This window comes from Misgurnus anguillicaudatus, chromosome 25 (assembly GCF_027580225.2).
Source record: "Misgurnus anguillicaudatus chromosome 25, ASM2758022v2, whole genome shotgun sequence".
NCBI classification, from domain to species: domain Eukaryota; kingdom Metazoa; phylum Chordata; class Actinopteri; order Cypriniformes; family Cobitidae; genus Misgurnus; species Misgurnus anguillicaudatus.
Genome location: NC_073361.2, coordinates 28,548,834 through 28,575,349, shown reverse-complemented (window position 1 = coordinate 28,575,349; position 26,516 = coordinate 28,548,834). Strand labels below are relative to the sequence as shown.

At 36.4% G+C, this 26,516-nt stretch overlaps 2 protein-coding genes across 5 annotated transcripts; one reads left to right on the top strand and one right to left on the bottom strand.

Moving 5' to 3' along the window:
- Window positions 1-585: 585 nt before the first annotated feature.
- atg9b (autophagy related 9B) lies at window positions 586-17,421 on the bottom strand. Of its 3 annotated transcripts, none has more exons than XM_055182765.2 (15): window positions 17,301-17,421; window positions 16,698-16,848; window positions 16,493-16,536; window positions 16,140-16,204; window positions 15,890-16,060; window positions 12,901-13,042; window positions 11,642-12,390; window positions 8,835-8,988; window positions 7,133-7,312; window positions 6,675-6,920; window positions 6,011-6,249; window positions 4,948-5,050; window positions 4,779-4,863; window positions 3,309-3,468; window positions 586-1,500 (listed from the first exon to the last, which is right to left on the bottom strand). In XM_055182765.2, the coding sequence occupies exons 2-14, from the start codon at window positions 16,804-16,806 to the stop codon at window positions 3,329-3,331; spliced, it is 2,427 nt and encodes an 808-aa protein (XP_055038740.2). In that variant the 5' UTR covers window positions 16,807-16,848; window positions 17,301-17,421; the 3' UTR covers window positions 586-1,500; window positions 3,309-3,328. The 3 variants fall into 3 exon arrangements, with proteins under 3 accessions (XP_055038740.2, XP_073719793.1, XP_055038739.2); XM_073863692.1 differs by having other exon boundaries at window positions 16,698-16,857; window positions 17,303-17,381; XM_055182764.2 differs by having other exon boundaries at window positions 16,698-16,854; window positions 17,303-17,351.
- A 664-nt stretch (window positions 17,422-18,085) lies between these two features.
- abcb8 (ATP-binding cassette, sub-family B (MDR/TAP), member 8) lies at window positions 18,086-26,041 on the top strand. 2 transcript variants are annotated; one of them, XM_055182762.2, is made up of 16 exons: window positions 18,086-18,324; window positions 18,589-18,913; window positions 19,037-19,192; window positions 19,293-19,387; window positions 20,510-20,615; window positions 20,755-20,916; window positions 21,008-21,093; window positions 22,378-22,475; window positions 22,560-22,665; window positions 23,098-23,131; window positions 24,026-24,162; window positions 24,250-24,344; window positions 24,466-24,599; window positions 25,061-25,208; window positions 25,395-25,645; window positions 25,728-26,041. In XM_055182762.2, exons 1-16 carry the CDS (start codon window positions 18,221-18,223, stop codon window positions 25,809-25,811), a joined length of 2,121 nt encoding a protein of 706 aa, XP_055038737.2. In that variant the 5' UTR covers window positions 18,086-18,220; the 3' UTR covers window positions 25,812-26,041. The 2 variants fall into 2 exon arrangements, with proteins under 2 accessions (XP_055038737.2, XP_055038738.2); XM_055182763.2 differs by lacking the exons at window positions 18,086-18,324; window positions 18,589-18,913; window positions 19,037-19,192; ... (4 more) ...; window positions 22,378-22,475; window positions 23,098-23,131.
- Window positions 26,042-26,516: the final 475 nt, after the last annotated feature.

The following is a 26,516-nucleotide window of genomic DNA, read 5'->3' as shown; positions in this document are numbered from 1 at the left end:
CTTTATTTCAAGTAGGTGACTTCTAAAAGTTTCTAGTGTTTAACGTTCACAAACATGGAGACAGACGCACCATACACCATGTGGAGACTATCAAAAAGCCCTTGATGTAGAGATTAGACTTAATTATTAATAAAATCTAACAGCATGATATTTGTTCAAGATAACAACTCATTTTTAGGTTAAAACTCATCTGGAGGCACCACACAAAAATTATACCAACAGTTTTGATGTTGCACAGATTTGTACATTAACTGTTTAACTGATGACTTCTGGGATGTAGTATAACAGCTCAGTATTTTTTATATATTTAAAAAACATGTTTAGTATGACTGTGACATTTAGTATTTGATTCTTGTGGGGATTTATATACACAGAGGGGACTAACCAACCACACGTGATACGGTTTACACTTTAAAACAGGCATTTTAATCTTAAACAGTGATTGTTTTGAACATGTTGAGTGGTTACATAAGGTGCATCCGTACACTTGGAAGTAGTACGATAGAGTACCTAATGCAAGTAGTCAAAAACTTTTTGATTACTGGCTTTGATTACTTAATATGAAAAAAGCATTCGGTTTTCATATTAACTCGAGCATGTCTTGAAATAATCATTCTTTTTAGCAAAAAGCATTACTGCAGTAATATGATCATCAGATGATTTAAACTAAAGTAGTTTGCATAATTGCCGATGGAATTGAATTAATGACCGACCAACTTTTTAGACAGCGCAACAATATATTTTTTATTATTTAATGATTTAAAAACTGTGAGTCTGCCCTTCAATCATCAATTGCTACGTTTAGGCTTTTTTAAATTTTAGATTTTTTTAAAGATACCTAAAAATGTTAGCAAAATGCGTGTTCTATTAAATAAAATTTTAATGCATAATTTTTTTACATTTAATATATTACATCTTTTAAGGGAAAAAGCTTTAAATAATGTTTTTATGAAGAGGCAACTGGCATGATTTTACATTCACTAATATGTTTCTGCATTCGCTGATGATACAGCTGTAAAAATTCGTAACCCTGCAATGGCATTGCTTGAAATATAAATACTGCCTGGCTGTAAAACGTCGTCTAAATCAGAGAAGCGAGAAATGAGTTTGCTCTAAACCCCATGAAACAAACTTTGCTTGAAAGAAATGAAATCGAAATAAATACTGTAAAAACAATGTAATCTGTCTGCTTGACATCAGTATTTGTCATAGCACAAACAAAAAGCAACATCTCTGGTCTGAAAACTAACATACACTCCAGCACACACACGGCAGTCTTATATTTAAATAGATTTAGATGTGGAGGAAGGGGTGGTGGCAGACATACTGTACAGACGTTACTGTACGACACACTGTTCCTCTGTGCAGGATGAACGGAGAACCGAGATCTTCTGAAGGGCCGTTTTTATTTGCATGCTCATGTGATGTCCAGCATGCTTGTTCAGAAGATTTTAAACCAAAGTAAGGCCACAACTTTCCTCCCACAAACAAATGCAACAACTGTAAGAAATCAGAAAATAAAAAAATGAAATTTTATACTCAGAAAAACCTTTTATAGGGTTTGATGCATTTTAAGGGCTGTCAAACGATTAATCGCTTACAAAATAAACATTTATATCATTTTTATTATAATTTTTGTGTGTATTGTGTGCAATTATAATGTGTGTGTGTGTATATATATACCATCTTCGTTTATATATATTAGTGGTGGGCAACGATGAATCGCTTATAAAATAAAAATTTATATAATTTGTGTGTGCTTGTGTGCGTGTATATATAAATCCAATTTTTCTTAAATGTATACATTTTCAATTAGATATATTAGTGGTGGGCAACGATAAATCGCTTGCAAAATAAAAGTTTATACAAATTTTTATTATAATTTTTGTGTGTATTGTGTGCAGTTATAATGTGTATATATATTTTATATTACATAAATGTGTATATATATATAAATAACATTTATCTTAAATGTATACCATTTTCAATTATATATATTATTAGTGGGCAACGAGTAATCGCTTACAAAATAAAAGTTTATATAATTTTTATTATAATTTTTGTGTGTATTGTATGCAATTATAATGTGTATATATATATATTTTATATTACATAAATGTGTATATATAAATAACATTTATGTTAAATGTATACCATTTTCAATTATATATATTAGTGGTGGGCAACGATTAATCGCTTACAAAATAAAAGTTTATATAATTTTTATTATAATTTTTGTGTGTACTGTGTGCAATTATAATGTGTATATATATTTTATATTACATAAATGTGTATATATAAATAACATTTATCTTAAATGTATACCATTTTCAATTATATATATTAGTGGTGGGCAACGATTAATCGCTTGCAAAATAAAAGTTTATACAAATTTTTATTATAATTTTTGTGTGTATTGTGTGCAATTATAATGTGTGTATATATTTTATATTACATAAGTGTATATATAAATAACATTTATCTTAAATGTATACCATTTTCAATTATATATATTAGTGGTGAGCAACAATTAATCGCTTACAAAATAAAAATGTATATAATTTGTGTGTGCGTGCGTGCATATAAAAATAACATTTTTCTTAAATGTATACATTTTTAATTATATATATTAGTGGTGGGCAACAATTAATTGCGTATGAAAGTATGTATTCAAAAAACATTAACATCTGTATATATGTTTATTTATATTTTTAATATATTTTATATTGTATATTTAAATAAATAAAAAGGATATATAAATAAAACATTTCTGTTTAAATATACATAACTACACACAAAAACAAATAAATATTATGCAAAAACTCACTTTTATTTTGTATGCGATTAATTGCAATTTATCATTGCCAACCACATAGCCATATAAAAATATCAATTAAAAATATCATAAATATTTAAATAAAAGTATATTTACTATGTGATTAATCGTTTGACAGCCCTGACAAATAAGAAGGCATTTATCATTTGGCCTTACTTACACATTTTTCATTTATACATTTCAGATTATTGATAGCGTTAAAAAACTAAAGCCGAAATCATTTGCCACATTTAATCCATCTTAACCTCATCTTTCATTTTTGGGCTCTTAGAGCAGGAAGAAATCCTGCCATAACATCTGCTACAGTCTCCATTTTAAGTTCATCCACCTGCTGTTATTTACTCTCCTGATCCAAACACAAAGCTAAATCCATTTCAAACAATAAGTTAATAAAATGACTGAAGGAAGCACTCCTGCTCATCTGAAACCAAACTGGACTGATCCAGATCCAGTGATGTGGTGTTAAACTCACCGCACAGGTTTGAAGGCACTTCAGCTGCTCCCTCTGCTGGTCTGATCCGGCACAGGGCTGGTGTTGATCTCTTCTTCATCCACCTCTTCTTCCTCTTCAGCCCAGCCGCCCAAGCGGTGAGGACTGGGCGACACCATACTGACTGACTGTAGCTGTGGATCTGATGTAGAAAGAATGGATTCAAATCCTTTAAGTGTTCCAGGTATGATAAAGCGTATAAATCCCAAAGATAGTCAGGAATACTTTAAGTAACCGTTAAAATTACTGTTATATGGGTGATTCTCACGAAACCATTGAAACACCACGGCACTAATGATTTTAGCTTTAAAATGTGTAATATAGTAACATTAAAAAGCATCAGAATTAACACAATACTGTGTTCTACCTTGTACAATGTGTGATTTCAACATAAGAATTTATAATTGTAAATTTTATCTCATTTTCTGCTGAAATTCTCATTAACGCAATGTGTCCGGCTGTGTTTGAACATGCGTTATGTTGTAATTTAATCAAATTAACACAAAAATATTAAGAAAAAAAATAAATGGATGTTTTGCTAGACTACTTTAGATGACAGAAAAAATATTAACTGAATATTCATGTATAATAATAATGAAGAAAAATTAGGAAAATGATGTGTCCATGCCTGATGTTCTCATCCTCCGCAACACTTTTTGAGAACAGTTTAAGCACACATACAGAATTTTAATAAAGTTTGATTTTGAGTGACCAAGCACATGGACCAGTTACTTCAAGATGGCTACCAGGTAAGATAATTTTTTTACAGTTAATTTGAAATATTGTCTTGTCAGAATGCTTACACGACATTTTGATTATCATTACCGCAACAGATGCTTATTAAATGTTCACTTAATTAATAGAAGCATAATACTTTGATTTTAAATGCATGTGCAGAATCTCCAAATTATGTTCATTTAGGTTTGTCATGTCATTTTGAAAATATGTCAGTGTTGATGTTTTCTGACTGTTGCGGTAATGAGATTTTTTTAGGACTTATTTTTTAAATTATGTTACAAAAAGTGTTAAATGTTAAGTAAAAGTTTTTAAATTAATGTTCCCATTTACTCCAGACTTTGTTTTTCAATTTCTGGTTGGGAAAAAAGGAAATTTAAGCAATTTTTACATTTTCATGCTTGACATTTTTAAAACCAAGTTTTCGTGAGAATCACCCATATGAATTCATTAATAAAACCCAATACCTATATTAACTATTAAAAATAATGCAGCATTTAGAAATGAAACAAAATTTTCACACTTCAAACTTAAATCTTTAGTTGAATGGCTCAGGACAAACAAGAAACCCCAAATCATAAAAACTGTCATATTGTGCAGTATTATAAATCAGGTGTATGTCAACTTTTTAACTGGGTTATTTTTTAGACAATCTGTTATTAATTTGTTGCAAACTTTCTGTAAACTTTTGACAACTTTTGCGATCTTAATGCTCACCGCTGTTGGCACTCATTTCCCTCATTGGCACAGACTCCTGGTGCGCATACGATCCAGGTGCATGCTGGGTCTTCTGCTGATGTACCTGAGGAAAACATTACATAATATTACAGATGGTCGACATGTTTGTATTCGGTGTATTTGGGTTTCGTAGGAACTGCACACTCACCTCGTGCATGTATATAGCATGGAGGCTCATCTCTGCCGAAGCAAACTCAGATGCCAGGGCTGAAGACGATTGGCTGAGGATCTTGGATTCACTTGCAGACATGCTAATAAAAATATTCAATTAATTACTCCAATCTTACACAAGGTACGTTTCTACAATGTGTTCCTGTAGCTCAAATGGTACATCGTTGCATTAGCAGCACAAAAGGTTGTGGGTTCAATCCTACACATACTAGCGATTAAAAGTAAAGCTTGAATGAAAAGTCATTTTCAGGGTTCCCACACCTTAGTTAACTTCAAATTCAAGGACTTTTCAGGTCCAATACCTTCAAATTCAAGGACTTTTCAGGTCCAATACCCTCAAATTCAAGGACTAAATGTGGGGAAACATTTCAAGTGAGAGCAAGGTTACATCGTGTTACCTTTTAAGATACATTGTTACACTTCCCTTTCACGGGAACTCGCGCTGCGTCACTGCGGTGACACTTTGGGGACGCCTCCAGGGGTAAGTACGTCAGAATGTGTATATCAAATTCAACCAATGGTGAGGCTTAATGACAAAGACAGGGTGACGCGGGAGCTAGGAAGTATATCGCTATCTGAAATATTGCCAAAGACGGCGTTACAGGGACGCAGGAAGTATGACAAGAGAGACGCAGCGTCTTACATACGTAACCCGAGCCGTTTTCATGTGTCAAACACAACTATGCAAAAAAATTATTTTGGTATGAATCAACATTCACATACAGAAGATATAAGCATTTAAAGTGAACAGTTTAGCACGTGTGCTTAAAAAGTCAAGAATTTTTATGATATTATCCTACACTACACAGGGAATAATATGGATTTTTTTGCATAAAATAGATTCAAGCACTTTAAATGACCTGTATCTTATGTATGTATATTTTCAAAAACTTCCCAGGGCCTTAAATGTTTCCCCCAGATTCACAAACTTTCAAGGACCCGTAAAAACCCTGCATTTTGCATAAAAGCATCTGCTAAATTTATTGTAAATTGTCTAAATTAGAGATCAGGCACTCGTTACAAAATGTTTTGGCACCGACCTGTCGCCCAGCGTGTGGTCGCTGTTGTACATCGGGCTGTCATGGGGCTGTCTGGATGGCAGGTGAGCGTGCAAGCGAGAACGCCCGGCGTGAGGCTGCTGGGATGTGGACAGGGATGCCAGGACGCTGGCGGCAGCCGAGGCCGCGCTGTTCTGCGGGATACAATGCCGGTTCCATGCGGGCAGCCCGGACGCGGTGAGCACAGGGTGAGCCAAGACGCTGGCTAACAGGTTATCAGGCTAGAGGAAAAAAATAAACATATGTGGTTCATTTCATGAGAAAAAATGACTTGAGATAGGAGCTTTGAAAAGCAGACGGTGGAAGTGAGAAAGCTCGTGCGCCGAGTTCAGGATTACGATCTGTGAAATATCCAATCTCTGTAGGTGTCGGAAAAATACAGCTGCATTAAATGAAATGTCAATACTTTTCTCTTCCGGCAGGTTTTTAATAAAGGGAATGCCACAGGAAGGGGGTTTTATTTTCTCTTTTTATTGATGCGTTTCTAAAAATGTCCCACTCGATAAACAAACCCAAGATTTCAGCTGTATCTTGCTGGTTAGTACCTGTCATACGCCATCTATAGCGGAGGATTTTGAAAAGCATAAAGCATTTTATGTTGTCTTTTGCATTTTAAAGCATTGTGATCTGTTAAAGCGAGACTTACGCCAGTGGCGGATTCGTTGGAGAGCAGCGATGTGCAAAGAGGAGCTTCAGACAGGAGAAGTTGAGGAGACGGTCCTGTCTGAGCATCGTGTTGAACCTTCTCCTTCAGATGACTGATGAACACCGAGCTCTCCTGTGGCGGCTGCCAGCGAGGGTTTTTGATGGTAAAGTGCATCAGTGAAAGTTCAGTCTTGCCGTTCTCAGCCTGCTGATACACGGACGCCTCCGTTTGGCCTTCAGACATCCACTGAGTGTCGCAAAGAGAAGAAATTATTTGACTCCTGAAATACTCACTAAAGATCTTGATATACTTCACTATATAAAAGTTCAAAAGGTAAACAATGTTTAGCCCCGCCCCCAAATCAACACATTGTTCAATATTCCTCTGGATGTTTGAGAGCTTAAGCGTTACATTTGCTCAAACACACACAAGTTACCGATGCGATCATTAATAAATACCTGTGGGTTGCCATGGCGCCTGATGTCCATCTGTGCGAATGAGCATATGTCTCCCACCCCTGCCACATCTACAGTGAAGTTACGAAAGAAGTCGATGATTTCGAGAGACTTGCTCCGTAGGGGGAAGATGAGGATGAACGGGGTAATTATAGGACTCAGAAGCTCTTCCAAGATAAAGACCTAAAAGACAAGTGCACAAAAATAAGTCCGGGTGTGAAGGGACCACCTGGAGAACAGGCGCACAAAATAAAAAAACAAATGCACAAACTTTGTGAAAATTCCTAAAGAATAGGTGCGCCGGGGCAAATACGTGAGGATAGGTGTGGGAAACAAGACAGGTGCGGTACATTTAGGGGTGGTTTCCCCAAACAGGGCTTAGGCCTAGTCCCAGACTAACTTAAATGTTATGGGGCATACACACCAAACGCTAGTTCAATGATTTGCGCGTAGATTACATGCAAAGACGTGATCAGATGCGTCCTCGCGCGGGGCGATGCAGATGCCGCGAATTGGATGGCGCGATTGCCGTGAAAACGTGCTATTCGCCTCAAACACGCCTTCACACAAATTGAAAATATTCAACTCGAGCGAAAAATTTGCATGACAGAAAGTTAAATCCTGCGAGTAATCTACAGCGAGCTACGCGTTTGGTGTGTACGTAGCATTAGTGTTGTCTTGATCAAAAACAACTTGCTCTGACATATCTTACAATTAGAGGGTCCAAAGAACTGTACCCAAACCCGAGGTGCATATGTAATTTTTTTATACGAAAGACCCGACCCATGACAAACACAAGAAAATTGACAGAGTCCGACCCAGTGGCATTTTTTTTAACCCGACTGGACCCGAATGTAAATGGCACCGACGTGTGTGCAGTCGCAGCCCGGCACGCACCTGTCAGAAACCCGGTGGCCTCGCAACCATTTTGGCCCGCTGCTCCATTTATTTTCATTTGTTGTCTGACGACAACACCAAGGTAACGCTAAAATATGCATTCAAAATTGATGAACAGGTCTGGCGCAAATTTAAAAAATGAACCTACCGCCAGCCACATAATGTCGCAAGCGCTCTTGGCAAACAGAGGAGAGGTTGGAAAAGATGCATACACCGAGTTCGGGTCTTCTCGGGTTCGTCAGGCAAAAACACATTCATTTTAAATTACCCGAGACCCAATGCTGCTAATATAATACCCGACTCGTGTCCGAGGCACACATGAAAATTTAAGACCCGAACCTGCTCAGGTCGGACCTCAGGTTTTTGAATCTAAGTGGATCCTTGAAAACCACAACTTAAAATACATCAGTGCGGGTGTTGTGTCTCAAGACGCAGACCACTAATGTTTAGTTATAAATTATGCTTTAACAATGACTTAAATATCCTAATTTAACAAAGGCCTAGTCCTGGTTTACGGTAATCCCTGTCTGGGAAAACACCCCACAGTATAATTGTGTAAAAAGACACATTCATTGGGCCATAAAATTGCTTTACTGTTTTAATTTTGCACTAACTAGTGCCGTTTTGTGTCTATTTGTGTTTTTAATGGGGCAAACATCACTTTTTCTGTAAATCATACTTAGAGATTTGAGAGAAGTATTAAGCACACAACGCAGCCCATGCTACAGACAAAAATGATAACCATGTAGTTGTGACTCTCCCGCTCTTACTGTAATGCTTTCCTCTGTCTATGTAGTGTGAGTCTCACCGCTTTGTACTGGAAAAGCTGTGCCATCTCATCACGGGTCTCGCTCTTGTTGGCCTGACCCTTCCAGTGGTCGGGCATGTAGTGAATGTGAGCCAGAACACACTGGAGCAGCTGCTCGGGACACCACACCATATGTTCATCTGGAATAAATGACCTGCGAGAAGGTGAGATCATTAATATAGTTCAGGTCGACCTAACATGTGCTGAGAGCGCGATTAGTGCACATTATGTCAAAACGAAAACGTTTGGAGGTTACAAGGTCGGTCGCACGCATCAAGTAACATTTATTATTTTGACCCGGGGCCAACTGAGAAGAGCTTTAGAGAGGAAGTGCACCTGCCTACTGGAGTCAAAGCAGCCGATTCATAAATATAGCTTTATCCCTTAACTGGCACACCCATTTTTGAATGTGGGGGGGGGGGGGTAAAAAGGTGATGTACACCTTATAATTAATAAGCAGGGCTCAACATAAAGAACTCTCCGGTGGCCCGGGGCAAGCGTGAGACGTTCGGGCCAGTAAAAAGTATTGTCACTTGCCCGATCGGGCCAGTGCTTCACCCTCAGTCACTAAAAATATATTTTCATCAATGTATATTATTTAACACCTTGGAAGCAGAAATTTACTTGGTAAAACACATGAAAGAAACAATGCTATATTTTGCACAATTTGCTGTCAGTTTACAGTTAAAGCAGAAAAGTTGGGAGCCTTTTTTCATTGGAGCATGTCTGTTGTGTATATATATATACAATTATATTTGACTTTTGAATTATTATTTTTAAATTTGTGACACTGACATTTTTATTGAGGCCAGTGAAAATTTTGGCAGGGCAAGTGAAAACCTGAACCACTGGCCCGATCGGGCCAGTATAAAAATTTATTTGTGTTGAGCCCTGATAAGTTTAATATATTAATGTAAGTTTTTCACGGAAGTGTCTAGAGATGAAAATAATAAATACATTTCTTTTTCGCAGTTTACATTTATTGTCATAAATAAAAAAATGAAATAAAGTATATTTTTATACTTAAAATTATTTCAAAAAATGAGATTTGTATTTAACTTTTAGTGGTTTTACCAACAACGGCCACTAGGTGTCAACAGTTTGCTGCATACTCTTGTCACAAATTAATAAATTACTGTCACTGCATTTTTATTACTTCTAAAATGTTTTGAAATATAAAAACTACATTCTTAAACCTTTCCATTGATATAAGGTTTTTTGTGATAGATTAAAATGTACATGTAAAATATTAAAATAAACTCAGGTGTCCCGCTCACAGGACAGAACCACTCATTCGCCGCCAGCCTTTTTTTTTTAAAGTTGCCCGGCAGCATTTTTTGCTGCAAAAGTTTCACAAAATGCCTTCCAGGAAAATTTTCTTCAAACAATATATAAACATAAAAATATCAAATGAAAGAACAGACCCTCTGCTTTCAAACAAACAATAAACAAATAACCAAACGGGGGAGAAAAAAAACGTTTCATCTATATTTTTTCTCTGCTTATAAACTCTTAAATATGGATGTTTTCTTAAAAACAAATATTTTTAGCAAAAAGCGGAAATAATTGCATTTTTGTGAAGGAAATTTTTTAGAGAGATTCAGAACGATTATCAAAACAGAGTATAAAATTGGTCAATATTTTTTGCTTCAGTTTTTTATAAATTGTGTACGTTTTTGATAAATCGCCATCTAGTGGATAATCGCAGTATTACAGATTAACATAAAAACTCATCAGGAACATGTTTTTATGCAAATGTTTTCTCTTAATTGACGAGATAACTTGTTAATGCCAGAGAAAGCGTTAATGGTTAAAGAGTCATATGATTATATCTTTGTAATTAATTGCATTCCACAGATGGCTTTTAGATTATAACAAAAGGCTTGAGGCAAAAGATTTTGGCTTTAACAAAAAATGAGCACTGCTATTACTACATGGCGCACAATGAAACACTCAATATGGCCGATCTGTCCCACCTTTCAGTTAAAAGAACCAATTAACAATCAATAAAGACTAGTGCTGGGCAAAGATTAATCGCGATTAATCGCATACAAAATAAAGTGATTATTGGTATAATATATGAGTGTGTGCTGTGTCTAATTATTATGTATCAATATATACACACACACATTCATGTATGTATTTAAGAAACATTTACATGTTTATATATATTTATTTATATTTCTATATAATCTATATTAAATATAAATTTAAAAAATGATATATAAAAAAAAACAATTCTAAAATGAATATATGAAGGTGTGTGTGGTTAAATATACATAATAATTAGACACAGTAAACGCACATATATTATGCAAAAAATCACTTTTATTTTGTATGCGATTAATCGCGATTAATCTTTGCCCAGCACTAAAAGACTAATGATTCTCTGGGGGAGGAGCTTTGTACCGAGCCCAAGGTGCTTGCAAACCTGTCTGCATGCTAAAACGACCTAAAAAAGCAAGCAATTTTATAGATATCTGTCTTTTCACATTCAAGTAGATAGGACTTTAGTCTTGCATGACTGAAATACCTAGCAAGCATGGCCGCCTAGTAGCGCGTCTTCCCTAAAGGACTCTGTAAGGGTCACAATCTCCACATTTCAATAAAGCTTATTTAATTAATTCGTAATGTTGACCATTTATAAATGAGGAGCTCTTCAAATATAATGACTTAGAGGACAAGTGCACAAAAATAAGTCCTTGAGAACTTCTGCGGGTGTGAAGGGACCACATGGAAAACAGGTGCAACCCACCTGCACATCAATGTATTAGATCAATTTCGAATTAAACGAAGCCAGTCCATACCTGGTGACGGTGATGATCACTCCCAGTACAGTGATGGCGGTCAGAATGTGTTGCACGGTCAGCACATCCTCATCATACACCGTCAGGGCGATGAGCACGGCCAGCACCGAACCAGAGAAGAAAGCCACGTTTTTCGCCAGGACCGCCATCAAAGGAGAAACGAAGGCATTCATGTACTTAGCGGCCGGTTTGTAGCCGCGACCCATCCTGCCCTGCAGCTCGTGATCGAGCTCGTTGAAATGTCGCAGGTAGAGGCGGCCGTACAGCGACCAGCGCCGTGCCCCCAAACTGCCCGGTTCCCGTTTGATGACTTCGGCGTAGCTGAAAAACGCATACAACACCTGCCACACCAGCACGAACGGGCATAACAGGAGATTGACGAGGCCTGTTAAAAGTATGACACGACTGAGCTGTTTGGCCAGATCCTGACGGTTAGCCGCCCGTTTGTACTTGGGATGTAAACTCCATTTGTTCTGGAAAAGCGACAGAGGTCCCCAGAATAGTATGAGCTCGAAGTTGTATTTTAGGCCCTGCGTGAGGAAAATCATTTCGCCCATAAACGGCACGTTTAGTTTGACGGGCAGCAGGGACTTGTTGACCATGGCCACGGTGTAGTTTTTGAAGCGGAGGATGCGATGGTAGATGTCCAGTTCGGAGAGTTCCCTCTTCTGGACACACATGGGATGCTCACGCTGCAGGTGAATCAAGCGACCTTGAACTTCTTGCCATGAGAAGTTGCACAATTCATCCTGGTATGAAAACAATATAAAAACATTAATGAATAAACAGTGCTTTAAATATTTAAGCAGGCGTGCTTGCCTGGAAGTGAAATAATAAAGTGATCGGCATGATGAATAGTTAATCGCAAAACAAAGCAAACATAAGTCTACTGTACTCTCTAGTCGATACAGTCAGGAAAAAAATGGTAAAAAAATGTCCCTAGCTGTCATTGGGGCGGTACCCAAAAAGTACACCTTTGCACCTAAAGTGTTCATATTAGGACCTCAGACAGTTACATATTAGTACCAAAGAGTGCATATTAGTACTTCGAAGGTACCAAATGTATACATCTGTATCTAAATAGTACATATTAGGAACATCTTGGGACCATTTTTCTGACAGTATAGGGATATAGAAATGCATAATGAATATTTAATGCATCCCCATGATCATGCAACATTTTGTAAAGAATCAAAAATGAATCATGGCCTGAAAAAATAATGTATGATTAAACAACTTGTGTACCATGCAAAATTTACCATGCGTATTTTCAGTGCTTTGATATAAAACTGCCGGATCTCCCAGTAGCTGAGCACATTGCAGATCACCTTCACGAGCCGGTAGACCCAAAAAATGGCCGCCATTATCAAGAGAAAGATTATCCAGCTGTTGCCTTGAATCCTGATTGGGTAAGAATGATTTATTATAAGAATAACAGCAGGTGATTGTGGTATTGCTCAAGGTGCATTCATGACATTTATACAGTCATAAAGAACCAAATTACTGTGTTGGCAAAGAAAATCTGTGAATCATTGAACCTGCCAAATCTGAGTGAAGTAAACATTTATTTGAGACGTTTTCAAGCAAAATGACTAATAATGTGGGTTGTTGAAAGGAGATGTGGCATTACACCGCAGATATTGGATAACAAGATTGAGCACTGCTATTACTATGAATAGAGGACCATGTGGTTGTGGCTAGAAAAGATACACCAACGGCCAATATCTTGTGAAATGTCCCGAATGAGTGCTGTTTCTACAAACCTAACCCTAAACCCAACATTTCATAGGATTTAGGCCGTAGCTGTATCCCATCTAGCCAGAACAGTGTTTTTATCCTATTAGGCTAATCCTACCCCCAAACCCAAAATCTTGCAAGATTTATGCCGTTGCTATATCCCTTCTAGCCAAAACCAGAAAATGCAATGCTCAACATGGCCGCTCTGGCAACAGAAGTTCCGTCTTCCAGTAAAAAAAACAATCATCAATCGATAACACCTGACAATTCTTTGGAGTGGGGCTTTGTACAGAGTCCTGTAAGGTGTACGCCATCCTATGCACATGGGCAGTTCAAGCGTTACATATGTGAAACGCACACTTGCGGATCATTTTAAACAATAAACTGATATAAAGACATAGTATCATTACACATACAACAATGTCTGAACAGTCTTCATTCTCCTCACTTGTAAACTAGCTTCGCATGACTTTTTGACATGATTGGGTGATTCTCACGAAATCCAGATTTAGGTGGTGTCCAGCATCAGAATTTTTAAAAAGCCTTTGAAGGCAATTTTTTTTGCACATATAAGATTAAGGTCTGAACTTACTATTACCATTATTTTTGGAGGATTTAAAAAAACAATTCCTATAGAATTATTTAAACAATTTTAGATTATCAAAAATTATCATTACCGCAACATGATATTACATTAAATATATGCATTTACAAACTCATGTTTCGGTAATGAGAACTAAAAAGTTGTCTAGGTACTATGAAAAATAGAAAAATAATACATTTAAACTTTAATCTGGCGATAAAAAATAAGAACTGCTTACATGGTAGCCAGTGTCACAGTCAATTATGTTCCTTACAACAATTTTTTTTTTGAAAATGTTAGTTCCTTGAGGGCTTAAACAATGATTGAAAATTGTTGAGATGGATTGCAGAAAATTGCAGAGGATGAGAAAATTGGTCTTGGACACATTTATATTCCTTATTATACATTTACCAATGATCATCAAATACCACATGTTTCTTTACTGTAAATGTTTATAGCATAACATGCACTGAAGCTTTTTATTTTTTAGATTTTTTAATTATAAATAATATTTCCATGTCAAAGAACCCAAATCCATGGAAAAAACAACAAGTGTTTTTTATGATGTCATTAGAAATCATGTGCAAAATAGTACGTGAAGAGATGTTTGTAACTGTATGCTTCTTATTTTGATACTCTTACTTTGCATTTACTTTTTTATCAAAATGTTTCATGACACCTCATAAGTCTAATTTCGCAAGAATCACCCGATTGAGACCCTTATGCCTCGGTTGGGATCGTTTAGAGCAATGGTTCTAAAATTTCTTGTATATGGTGCCCTACTTCGAGGCCCCCCCAAAGAAAATGCATGATAAAAACAGTGGCCTTATTTTTTTTTAGGTTTAATTACACAGAATTCATGATAAATTAATATATTTTATAAAATGTCATAAAACTGGGACCCCCGGCACCATCTCGTGTCCCCCAGTTTGAAAACCACTGGTTTAGAGCCCTTTGAAGATGCATTGAAACTGTAAACTGTTGAGAATGATCCACTTTATGGAGAAAAATCCTGAAATGTTTTTTTTTTTCAAAAAACTTAATTTTTTCTCTGCTGAACAAAGGAAGACATAAACATCTTGGATGACACGAGGGCGAGTAAAAATTTTTTTATGAAAGTGAAATATTCCTTTAAAAACATAATGGCACTTTGTAAAAACAAATCTGTGTCTATTTATACAAATATGACAGATCAAATAGAAAGTGTCAGATATATAATGTTTACTCATCTGAATTACTTCAGGGGAACACAAGCTGTTCTTTGATGACGCTCATTCTTGGAGTCAGCTATGATATTAATATGTTTGTGTTGAATATCAGAGTCTTTTAACAAATCAACAACAGCAACACGCTTCCCAAAGATTTACACCCGAGTATCTCTCCAAGAAACTCACGTGAGGCTGCCTATGAATACTAAACATTTAGAAAACAAGCAAATGATGACCAATGAATCATCACAAACTCAACCACAAGCTTAAATGTCTATTTAAAACCCTTTAGCTCTGTGAATACACAATTTGTGATCTCATGCCAAAGAAACCGAATACGAGTCTGGAAGAAGAACATCTCCTAGCTGATGTTCCAGGCTAGCAGGTGTTTGTTTACAACCTGCTTATTTTGGACTCGCTGTGTCTGTGTAGTGAACAGGAATCAATCCAGAAGTGAACTCGATGTCATTTCCAGCTAATTTGTACTTCATGTGAATTTCTCAGTGAGGCTGAATTGAACTCCAGTGTGATGAAATGACAGACAAGACAAAAACAATTCTTCAATAATTCTCTGCTTTCTGGGAATTATGGAAATTTAGCTCAACAGAACAGACCCACAGCAATAATATAACCAATATTATTCGGTCAAACACGAAGTTTAAATGGACCAGTCAGCTTCACCAATACATGTATGTACCAGCACACAGCGGACACACTGACCTCTCGGTGCACTGCTCGCTGGGCAAAATGGCATCAGGAAGGGTAACCTTGTTCCTGTCCATAGGACCGATGCTCTGTCCCGTATGATTGACAGCTCGGTTGGCAAAGAGAACATCGTATTCCACGCAGTTGAAGAGGAATGTCGTAAACGTGACCACAAACAGGAACTGCCTATATAATGGAATGAAAAATTAATTCTTTAATATCAGTCATCCAAATCTGAGGACTTCAAAAAGGAAATGTGACTTACACAAGTTCAAAAAACTCAGATAACACCATGCAGGCGAATCCATTCTTCTGATGGAAATGATAGATGTGGGATTCATTAAGGATTTAATGCATCAAACAGCTTTAAAGAAGCACAGTGTTGACGTTTATCTACCAAGGCAGAGCGTAACATTAAAATCATGTCTTTTAATATGAATAGACGGTCTGTTTTGATTAAATAATAAGACCTTGTACAGAGAAAACTTGTGTATGTGTTTTATAGCTATTGCATGACGACGGTGATTTTTATTGTAAATAAAAATGTATAAAAATAATTTGGATATTGCACACATAAAAAATGACAAAAAACTGCCATGTTGAGTTTATAAAGGATATTCTTGTGAAGAAGTTGTCAAGATTCTTGATATGATGCCATGGGTCTGCAATGTGAAGAAGAAAATAAGATACGTTAAAAACACAATATACAATCCTATATCACGAGCCAGTATTGCATACACACAAGCGTTATTATAAAATTAGCCTTGTGTCAAATGACTATGTATTAAATTGTCTGTATATATTGTAAAAAATCAGCAGTGACCTCCTCGGCCCTCTGGCACGTGGATGAGTAAATCTTCCTCTCCCGGCGGAGAGTCTTCATCATACTCCTCTATCCGCTGATACTCCTGATACGTTTCAAAATCAGCCATCGTGTCTCACATTTCACCTCTCTATAATGTTCACCATAGGTCCTGACAGCAGATACAGTATAATGTAAAAAAAACATAAATAAATAACAATAAATAACAAAAACATATAAACAGAAATTATGCTGTATGTAGGTGTGGTCTCTTTATTAAACACTGAATAACAAATAGATTATTGTTGTGTTTTATGGTTTTAAGCCACAATCACATGGTCAGTTTAGACAATGACATACTTGATTGCAACATTACGAAGATACAATAACATTCTGCCATTACATTTCAAGATGACATGCAAATCCAGCTGTTATTGATAACAAAATAACTCCTCATTATTACATTATATCACATTTACAGTCTCTTAACAGGCGCGTGGTTCCCAGAATACATAATGCTCATCCAGACAAAATCGCGAGTTGGGTTTTTAAAATTTTAAAACATTTATATTAAGTGAACGACTGTAAGGTTTTAAGTATTTTAACTCGCTAAATGATTCTTACCATCCAAGCGAAGATGATCCTCGCGTTTGCTCTTCACAACAAAAACAGTAATGACAACAAACATCGCCTGCCGTCACTTTGTTTTCCAGGAGCGTCACTTCCGGTAGGACTTTTAATTCTGAAGTGTTATGCAAACTTATGATTTATTGTTGTATTTGTTTGTGAGATATATCATTAATAATATTATTATTCATATTTTAAGGGTCATTTCCATGTTAGATTGAAATCCATTTGTAGTTTAATAGTCGAAGAAAAATCATATAATATTTTATTAAATTAGAATTTATTTATGAGGACAATTTTTTTTATTATATATATATTATTATTATGTAAACACTGTGTTTTCTTGTAAAGCTGCTTTGAACCAATGCAATATTGTTACAACAAGGTGCAAAATAAATGTGACTTGACTTGATTATTAGAAATTTTGTTCATATTTTTATGTTCATATATTTTATGAACTTTGTTGCTTTATTTTATTTTCAAAATAATTTAATACGTGAAATATAATTTAAATCTTTTTTAATTAATATTTGTGTATTTACCATTTAAATGAAGCCGGGGGTGATTTTATTTTTGTAGACGTTGGTACAAGATATAAGTATAATATAATCAAATAATAAAAGAGTAGTATTATTACTATTAATAATATTATTTTAAATAAAATGTCATGTACTGGAATAGATGTCGTATTTTTTGTATATTACATTGAATTATCCAATTATATTAATTGTTGTGTTTCTCCAGTGCTGTAGAGGGCGGTCACGTATTGTTAGCGTTCCTCGGCGCACGTGCTAAAAGAAGAAGCATGCTGGGATTGTTTAGACATGGCGGCCCCCATGTTCATCATTGAGTAAACATTCGTTTAGGAATAATCTTTATTTCTTTCTTCTGCTGTCATTTGCAAGCACAGCAACAAGATGTTTCATTTTGCACGTTGCAGTCGATTGACACGCAACATTGTCACATCAGACAGATTTTTGTGCTCCATTAAAACAAGAGATGTTTTCATCCACTGCAAGCGGTACATGTCATTTTATTTCTTCTAGAGTAGCTATAACCAAACATTTTGTTAAAGTGCGTTTTATACTTGGTCATGTATATTTTATGTAGTTGTGTTTCGTATTGTTATTTAGCTCATATATGGTATTGCACAATAGTGACTAAAACGTAACTGCCACAATAGTATTTGGGTAGCATAAATGCATCTGACAAATGCCTCATTACTCTACCATGTTAACACCATGTAAATATTATCTTTAACTATTTCATATCTGTTGTATTTCAGACGATGCCAGCACACAGTACATTGGAGCGGTTCTCCAAACCCAGTCAGTGCTCCACTTCGCATATGGAGCCAAGCCCTGAAAGTTGTCCGTCTTGCATTCAGACAGCAGCCCGGGCGGTCAAATATCTCTCTGAAATTCATATTCGGTCCAGCTGCTTTGACGGTGACTGCACGTCTGTTTAGTGGTGTAGCTCACTGCCATGCAGATGTGAATAATAATGTACAAGCTAAAGTTCAGGCTAAAGAGACGGTTCCTGAGTTCAGCTGGGCTGTTCTTTGGGAGTTTGTTCGGCCACAACTTCTTGCCTTAATTGGAGCCATCATTGTAAGTCAAAAGCCACTGCACACTTCAATTAAAGTGTTATGCTTTCTTTGTGTACTAAACTGAATTTAACATTTTTATCATAACATGCAAAGATTGTTTGCTTAACCAATCTGTTCTGTACAGCTTGCATTTGGAGCGGCAGCCCTTAATATTCAGATTCCATTGATTTTGGGAGATTTGGTGAATGTTGTTGCCCGTCACATGAGAGAACAAGCAGGACAATATATGAGAGACATTCGTGCACCTGCCATGAAGCTTTTGGGACTGTATGCTTTACAGGTGCATTATGTGTTCAGGTTATGCATTATTATACATAAGAGTTTATTATTATTTAAATCAGACAATATTTGATTGATAAAAATAAAAATTTTCTTTTTAGGGACTTTTGACCAGTGGCTACATCGTTCTTCTGTCCAGAGTTGGAGAAAGAGTGGCTGCTAACATGAGAAAAGCTCTTTTCACATCTTTGCTTCGGTTGGTAATAAATCTTTTGTTTGACCTGAGAAATGAATTCAGATAATAAGATACACACTGTTTTAGAAGTAAGGCTAAGCGATAGCATGCTAAATAATGCGACATTCAATATCCAAAACAAAAATTATTGATTTAAATATATATATTTTTTTATATCATATAACCAACACATTTCATATTTCTGGGAAAAGAAAGCATCACAACAACTTCTGAAAGTGAACGGCCATGTTTTACTGTTGCATAAAACAAATCAGACATTTTAACAATGTAAACAAACAAAAATAAATAAAATAAATATCAATGTTATCATGCACAGTTGCACACATATCATGCACACATATCCCAAATAAGCCTCCACAGCTTAAAATAAATATTACATGTTGATATTTTTTTAAGTAATGCAAATATATTTAATGTCTTTCTATCAATGGTTTTTAGTAATAGAAGACAAATATAGTATTAAAGCATACAAGTCTTCATAGTTGAGGTACCGTTTAAATATAAAGAAAAACTTGTCAGCGGTTATCACTGATGTATTTTATGTCGTAGAATAAAACATGAAAATATCATGAGCTTGTGTTAACCCAAGATCTTAATGCATTTAACCAAAATGATTGATTTGAGGATGAGAGAACCAGAAGTGTTCAAATTATAAAAATATATCATCCCTGCATATAATTACTATATGGCTATTTTTTTTCTCTTTCCAGTGTAATTTCTTGTAATAACGAGCCCTTAAGGTGACATTGGAGTAAAAAAAAAAATTAAAGTTTAGTTTCATGTGCTCACCCGAAACCTTCAGGTGCAGAATTTTTTTTAAGTTTAATTTTTGCGTGCTCATGTGAAACTTTCGCGTGTACCTACCTGAAATTATCGCGTGTGCTCGTGAAAGCGAAAAGTTTGATATAGAAATTTTTCACACATCTACACTCTTATAAGTACGGATCCCCTAAGGGGACATCACGATTCACGTGCACGATTCACGTGCACACGCGAGAGAATTGAAACTAATCTTTATTTAACTTTTGCTCCATTTCCCCTTAGGGGCTCCGTACTTATAAGAGTCTAGATGTGTGATGAATTGCTATATAATTTTTGTCATGAATTTTTTTTATGTTGCAGACAAGATGTTGCATTTTTTGATGCAAACAAGACCGGGCAACTGGTTAATCGTCTCACATCAGACATCCAGGAGTTCAAATCTTCCTTCAAGCTGGTCATTTCTCAGGTAAAATGTTGTGTAATTGAAAATCAAGCTTGTATAGACATATATAGAAGACTATGGTATAAACTATCTATTGCATGCTTTGAAAAGGGTTGAATAAATGTTGTATGTCCACATTTATGAGGAGTTTTGTGTTTTTCAGGGCTTGCGGAGCGCCACACAAACAGTGGGTTGTTTTGTCTCGCTGTACTTTATCTCTCCGAAGCTCACGGGTCTCACTGTGGTGGTCCTGCCGTGTCTCGTGGGTGCCGGTGCCCTAATTGGCTCTTTTCTTCGTAAACTGTCACGAAAAGCACAAGAGCAGGTAAAGACATAATAATGGAAATAAAATCTATTTAACTCTCTGAATCTCATTAATTGATAAGAAATTAATTGAAATCCTTAACTTGTTTCAGGTTGCCAAAGCTACAGGGGTGGCAGACGAGGCTCTTGGGAACGTGCGGACTGTGAGAGCATTTGCCATGGAGGACAGAGAGCTAGAGTATGAGGTTTATATTATATATTTCCAGGATAGTCATAAGGGTAAAAATGTATTTATTAAAATTTATACACCATCTGAATGCCAGCTGATGCTAAATAAGCTTTTTATTGGTGTATGGTTTGTTAGGATCGGACAATATTTGTCAGAGATACTACTATTTGAAAATCTGGAATCTGAGGGTGCAAAAAATCTAAATATTGAGAAAATCACCTTTAAAGTTGTCCAAATGAAGTACTTAGCAACACATATTACTAATAATAAATACATTCTTGATATATTTAAGGTAGGACATTTACAAAATATCTTCATGGAACATGATCTTTACTTAATATCCTAATTTTTTTTACCATACAATGTATTGTTCGCTATTGCTTAAAATATACCCGTACGACTTATGATTGGTTTTGTGGTCCAGGGTCATGTTTAGGGCTGCACGATATATCAAAATGTATCGCCATCGCGATAACTGTGTAAGCGATATGCATATCGCAGGGAGCTGCGATAACTTGCATTTATTTTACGTGTCTATCATTTGTGTGTTGCATGCTTAGATCGTCCAAATTACAGAAGGTGGTTCCCACACACTTACTTTACTTGGGCGGCTCTCTCAAGTATATTAACAACTGCCCACGTATATTTAGCATCAAATTTTGTCTTTTTTTGTCCGTGATAATGGCATTATGCGTGCGAGCACGTCGTGTCTTTTCTGATGAGTTCGCTGTGCGTTCGCGTGCTTTCTGTTTCTCGATGAATTAGGTGCGACGCAAAGCTCAGTGTCACATTGTATCCTTCCATGTTCCTGAACTTGATCATAGTTGCATCCATTAGAGGTCTTCACGGAAGGACACGAGTCTATATTTTGAAAGGTCAGTCAGGTCCGACTCGGTCCCATTTTAATTACTTCAGGTACCGGGTCTGTTTAAATCCAAGTCGATCAGAGACGGCCGTGAAGAGTGAGCGCTAACGCACTATAGCGCATGTGCAGTCTCAAGCGTGGCCAACAGCCAATCACAGTGGCCGCTACACATGCTCCGTTCTTCCATAAACGTAATTGGCTGGCTCTGTCTAGGTAATTTGCATAAGGCGATCTGATTGGCTGACGCACGCGTTGCCGCTTGAAAAGTTGAGAAATGTTCAACTTCTGCCGCAAGCAACGGCACTGACGCGGCGCAGAGGGATCCACAATTCAGTTCGGCAACGCATGACGTCACCCATTAGAAGTGAATGGGAAGCGTTAACGCTGACGCCCCGTGTGAATGCGCCGTTATGCTGTATGTGTCACAGGATGTACGCAGCTGAGGTCGAGAAATCTGCTATGATGAATGAATCATTGGGCACAGGAATCGCTGTATTTCAAGGCCTGTCTAACATCGTCCTGAACTGTAAGTGTTTACGTTTTGTGAATTGTCATTAGGATTGGTGAACCCATTAAATGGTTTAATAAATGAACTGTTGTCCTTTAACAGGTATTGTTTTAGGCACTATTTTTGCTGGCGGAACATTGATGGCCCATAATGACATGTCGCCTGGTGATCTGATGTCATTTTTAGTCGCCTCACAAACGGTTCAAAGGTCAGCGAGAAAAACAGTAGCTGATTCAATTACAGCAACATTTTGTTCAGTTCGATAAACATTTGTGCATAATGTAGAAATATAAAAAAGTGATTGAATATGCATGAAAAAGTATGAAAACACACTAAAATAGGATAATGGCACAGACAAAGTGTTGACAAAGTGGCTACCCTCTTAAAAATAAAGGTGCTTCACACCAAAGAACCGTTTTTGGTTCCACAATGAACCATTTAGTCAAAGGTTCATCAGTGAATCATTTCTGCTTTATGATATCAAAGAACCTTTTTTGAAACAGAAAGTTAGATGTTCAAGGTTCTTTATGGAACCATTTAGCCAAAAATGGTTCCCCTATGGCATTATGAAGCACCTTTATTTTTAAGAGTGTAATTTAAAGCAAATTACAAGTTGTTTTCATCTTTTTTTTGTCTATAGATCTCTTGCCAGCATTTCAATTCTGTTTGGACAGGTGAGATTTCTGCTATTATAAATATAACCCATATTTTGTAATTTAACAGATACACTCTTAAAAAGTAAAGGAGCTGTATGTAGGTTTTAGACTGTACTAAATAAAAAAAACCTTATAGATTCGTAAATATTTAGAAAACATGCTAAGTTCACATACCTTTTTCTCTGAAAACCAAGGGTGGAGTAAGTTATTTTCTTTTTGAAATGTCTGTTTTTGTTTTGGTCTGTCTGATCCTGCCCACTGCCAATTTACCCAATAGTGTATTTCCTCAGCTCGGTTGCCAGTTATCATCTTGAATGAAGCCGCAATGCCCCATAAATGCCACCTCCGGTGGACGCAAACGTTTAAATGAGCCGCAGATTGAGGTTTAAAAATATATCCACATCAGCGGGTTTGTTATTTGCAAACAACAAAACATTGCAAATTTAAAAAAAGCAGATAAATTTATGCTTTCCATCATCGGTTGTGCTCCTGAGTGTGAGTCTGGCAACCCGAGGGAGGGGGCAGGGGAAAAACATCTCCAATATTTAGTATTTAGACTGCGGTACCAAGTTCAACCGCAATGTCACATATGTTACATACAACTACTTTAAGGTGCCTCATGATGCCATAAAAGAACCAGTTTGGCTCCATAAAGAACCTTTAACATGCAAAGAACCTTTTTGTTTCCAAAAAAGGTTCTTTGTGGTATAAGGTTTTTTTAGATTATACAAAATTATAAGAAACGGTTCTTGGTTCTCTTAGCAAGCAAAAATGTTTTTTCTATGGCGTGAGCACGCGAAACTAAACTTTATTTAATTTTTGCTCCATGTCCTCTTAGCGGCTCCGTACTGTGAAGACCTTTTAGGCACCTTTATTTTTAAAACCGTATCAATTATTTTTGTTTTGTTTCAGATGGTTCGAGGTATGAGCGCAGGAGCTCGTGTTTTTGAGTTTTTGACTTTAGAGCCGACCGTTCCACTGACGGGAGGCGGTCGGATTCCTCATACGTCTCTGACAGGGAGAGTTGACTTCATGAACATCTACTTCAGGTAAGCTCTGTCAGTGTGATTTATCTAAAACAAATTACATTTTTATTGGATTAAATAAATTACATTGTTATTCTCTCTTTGTCACAGTTATCCGACAAGACCCGGAAACCAGATTCTGAAAAACTTTAGTCTGACTCTACCTCCCTGTAGAACCGTCGCTATTGTAGGAGAGTCAGGTGGAGGTAATGTTGATCTTCAACCTTTGTGTCCGTGAATACATCTATATCTTAACCACAACTGATTTTTGCTTGAGAAAAGGTACAGATTGAAACTTTAACTAATTTTAACACTCATATAATATAGGCAAATCCACTGTGGCCGCTCTGTTGGAGCGCTTTTATGACCCCAGTAGTGGAGTGGTAATGCTGGATGGACTCGACATCAAAACACTGGACCCGTCATGGCTAAGAGGACATGTCATTGGCTTTATAAGTCAGGTACACACTGTATGACGATATCACCTTTTGAACTGTTTTCACCAGAATGTTTAGGGAAGTCGTGCCTCTAGGTGACCACGTTTGCAACGCCTCTGGGCATTCATTTCAGTCATGCAAGTCCTATCAACTTGAATGGGGAAAGACAGATATATCTAAAATCGTGTGCTTATATCCCAATTAAACAACATATTTCTGACCAACAGTTAAAGCTGACATCAACTATACTATCAACTGATGCTAAAAAAACACTTTCAAGGTTGACAAGCACCTTGTACGACTCTGTACAAAGCTCCTCCCCCAGAGAATCCCCAGTCTTTATCAATTGATGATTGGTTCTTTTAGCTGGAAGGCGGGACTTCCGTTGGCAAAGCGGCCATATTAGGCGTTTCATTGTCCCCTATTCATAATAATAAGAGTGCTTAATCTTATTTTATCCAATATCTTTGGTTTCGCTGTCACAGGAGCCTGTTCTTTTCGGCACATCAGTAATGGAAAATATCAGGTTCGGAAAGCCCAATGCTACAGACACTGAGGTCATAGCTGCTGCTAAACAAGCCAATGCTCATAATTTCATCACAGGCTTCACAGATGGATACAACACAGTGGTTGGTAAGTGCTGTTGGTACATTGAAAAAACTGCACAACATGTCAGCCCACAAAGCTATTATTGAGTTTATTGTCTGTTTTGGGTGCCCCAGATTTAAGTCCAGGTCCCCTTTCTCAAAATGCATAGGTAAAATATCAAAGGTATCAGAATTTCTCTCTGAGTTTTTGTATCTGAAACTAACCCTTTAGGTGAGCGTGGAGTGACCCTCTCTGGAGGTCAGAAGCAGCGGATCGCCATCGCTCGGGCCTTGATAAAAAACCCCAGCGTTCTGATCCTGGATGAAGCCACCAGTGCTCTGGATGCAGAGTCGGAGCGGGTGGTTCAGGAGGCTTTGGACAGGGCCACATCAGGTCGCACCGTTCTGATTATCGCTCACCGCCTCAGCACCATTCAAGGGGCCGATCTTATCTGCGTTATGAGCAACGGACGTATCGTTGAGGTCAGCAAGGAATGTACAAATGTAAATGCGTAGTGAATGTAAAACCTGCACTTACATTAATTTTACTGTTTGTTTTTTAAAGGCTGGAACGCACCTGCAATTATTGAGCAAAGGAGGACTGTATGCTGAGCTTATAAAGAGACAACGGTCCAGTGGTCAAAAATGAGATGTGGTTTGTGCTCAGATCAGCCTGGCATAATGGGTTACGGTGCTATTCAAAGTATTTTGAGAAACTACTGAACAAATGCAAATTACCATAAAATGCCATTTGATGCTCTGTTATAGTGAATGAGGTTTATATGGAATATATATTGTGTTTTGAGTTTGATATGTCAGAGATGTATATTAGCAGAATTTAAATGCTTTTACATTCTGTTTTAATCTCTCAAATACTAGACTGTACTAGGCTTTGATTAGAGTTAAATGTATTTTAATTTAACAATAATGTATATTATGAATATAGACCACTGTGTTGCTCGTCTTACATGAAAATTGAGGTAATAAAAGCTATGTAATATATACTTTAATTATTGGTTAAAATTGTTGAAAATGTATGTGTGTGCGCGTGCATATATATATATATATATATATATATATATATATATATATATATATATATATATATATATATATATTAGTAATTATATATTATACTATGCTGTTTTATTTTAATTTAACAGTATAGTAATGATAATTAATAATAAATAAACTAACATTAAGAAGAAGAGGAAAGCAAACTAAAAGCCATTTAAAAAAGATTACAAAACACTATAGTGTATATAATCAAATATCTTTATAGATAAAGAACGATAGTGTATAGAATGATAAATATCACAAATAGAGGGTTTAACTAAATGGGAAGTACAAGTAT